Source organism: Penaeus monodon, chromosome 21 (genome assembly GCF_015228065.2).
Source record: "Penaeus monodon isolate SGIC_2016 chromosome 21, NSTDA_Pmon_1, whole genome shotgun sequence".
Lineage (NCBI taxonomy): Eukaryota > Metazoa > Arthropoda > Malacostraca > Decapoda > Penaeidae > Penaeus > Penaeus monodon.
Genome location: NC_051406.1, coordinates 38,381,379 through 38,381,902, shown reverse-complemented (window position 1 = coordinate 38,381,902; position 524 = coordinate 38,381,379). Strand labels below are relative to the sequence as shown.

General features: G+C 33.4%; 1 protein-coding gene across 1 annotated transcript in view; it reads right to left on the bottom strand.

The window, feature by feature from the left end:
- The window catches only part of LOC119586666 (myotubularin-related protein 14-like), a 27,384-nt gene that overhangs the window by 21,814 nt on the left and 5,046 nt on the right, over window positions 1-524 (bottom strand). Inside the window, exon 6 of the mRNA XM_037935404.1 lies at window positions 105-238. Coding sequence (XP_037791332.1) covers window positions 105-238 — 134 coding nt within the window. The remainder of the gene's footprint in view (window positions 1-104; window positions 239-524) is intronic.

Below are 524 nucleotides of genomic sequence, written 5' to 3'. Positions count from 1 at the left end.
CCCATCAGGATATCCTCACAAGATTTAAAGAAAGATAATATAAGATAATATTCCTATCAGCCCAAAAATAAGAAGCTGTCAAAGATAACATTATCATTACTTACTACATCCCAAATTTGACTTTCTTCTTCTCTACCATAAGGTCAACAATGACACCCACATTGCAGGCTTTTAGCAGCCGAATGTCTTGTGATCTGACTCGATCAAACAACTGCCAATCGCTATTTGTTTGGGTCACCTGCGGATTGAACAAAACAAAAAACATTCTTATAAAATAATGCCATATTTGTAGAAAATGTAAGAACACCTTTGTAAAAAGAAGTATATAAACCATGTGAAAGATTATTCTATTCTTCTATTACAAGAAAAAGAGTAAGCATAAAAAGATTCTAGTTTCCCATTCCCAACAAAGTTTAAATTTCAACTTGTGTAATTAAACAATTTGTCACAATTAACAGGTAGGTGACAATTACAAACAGTCCCCCTTACGAAATAGGTAAAGTACATTTGCGCACACGCACATG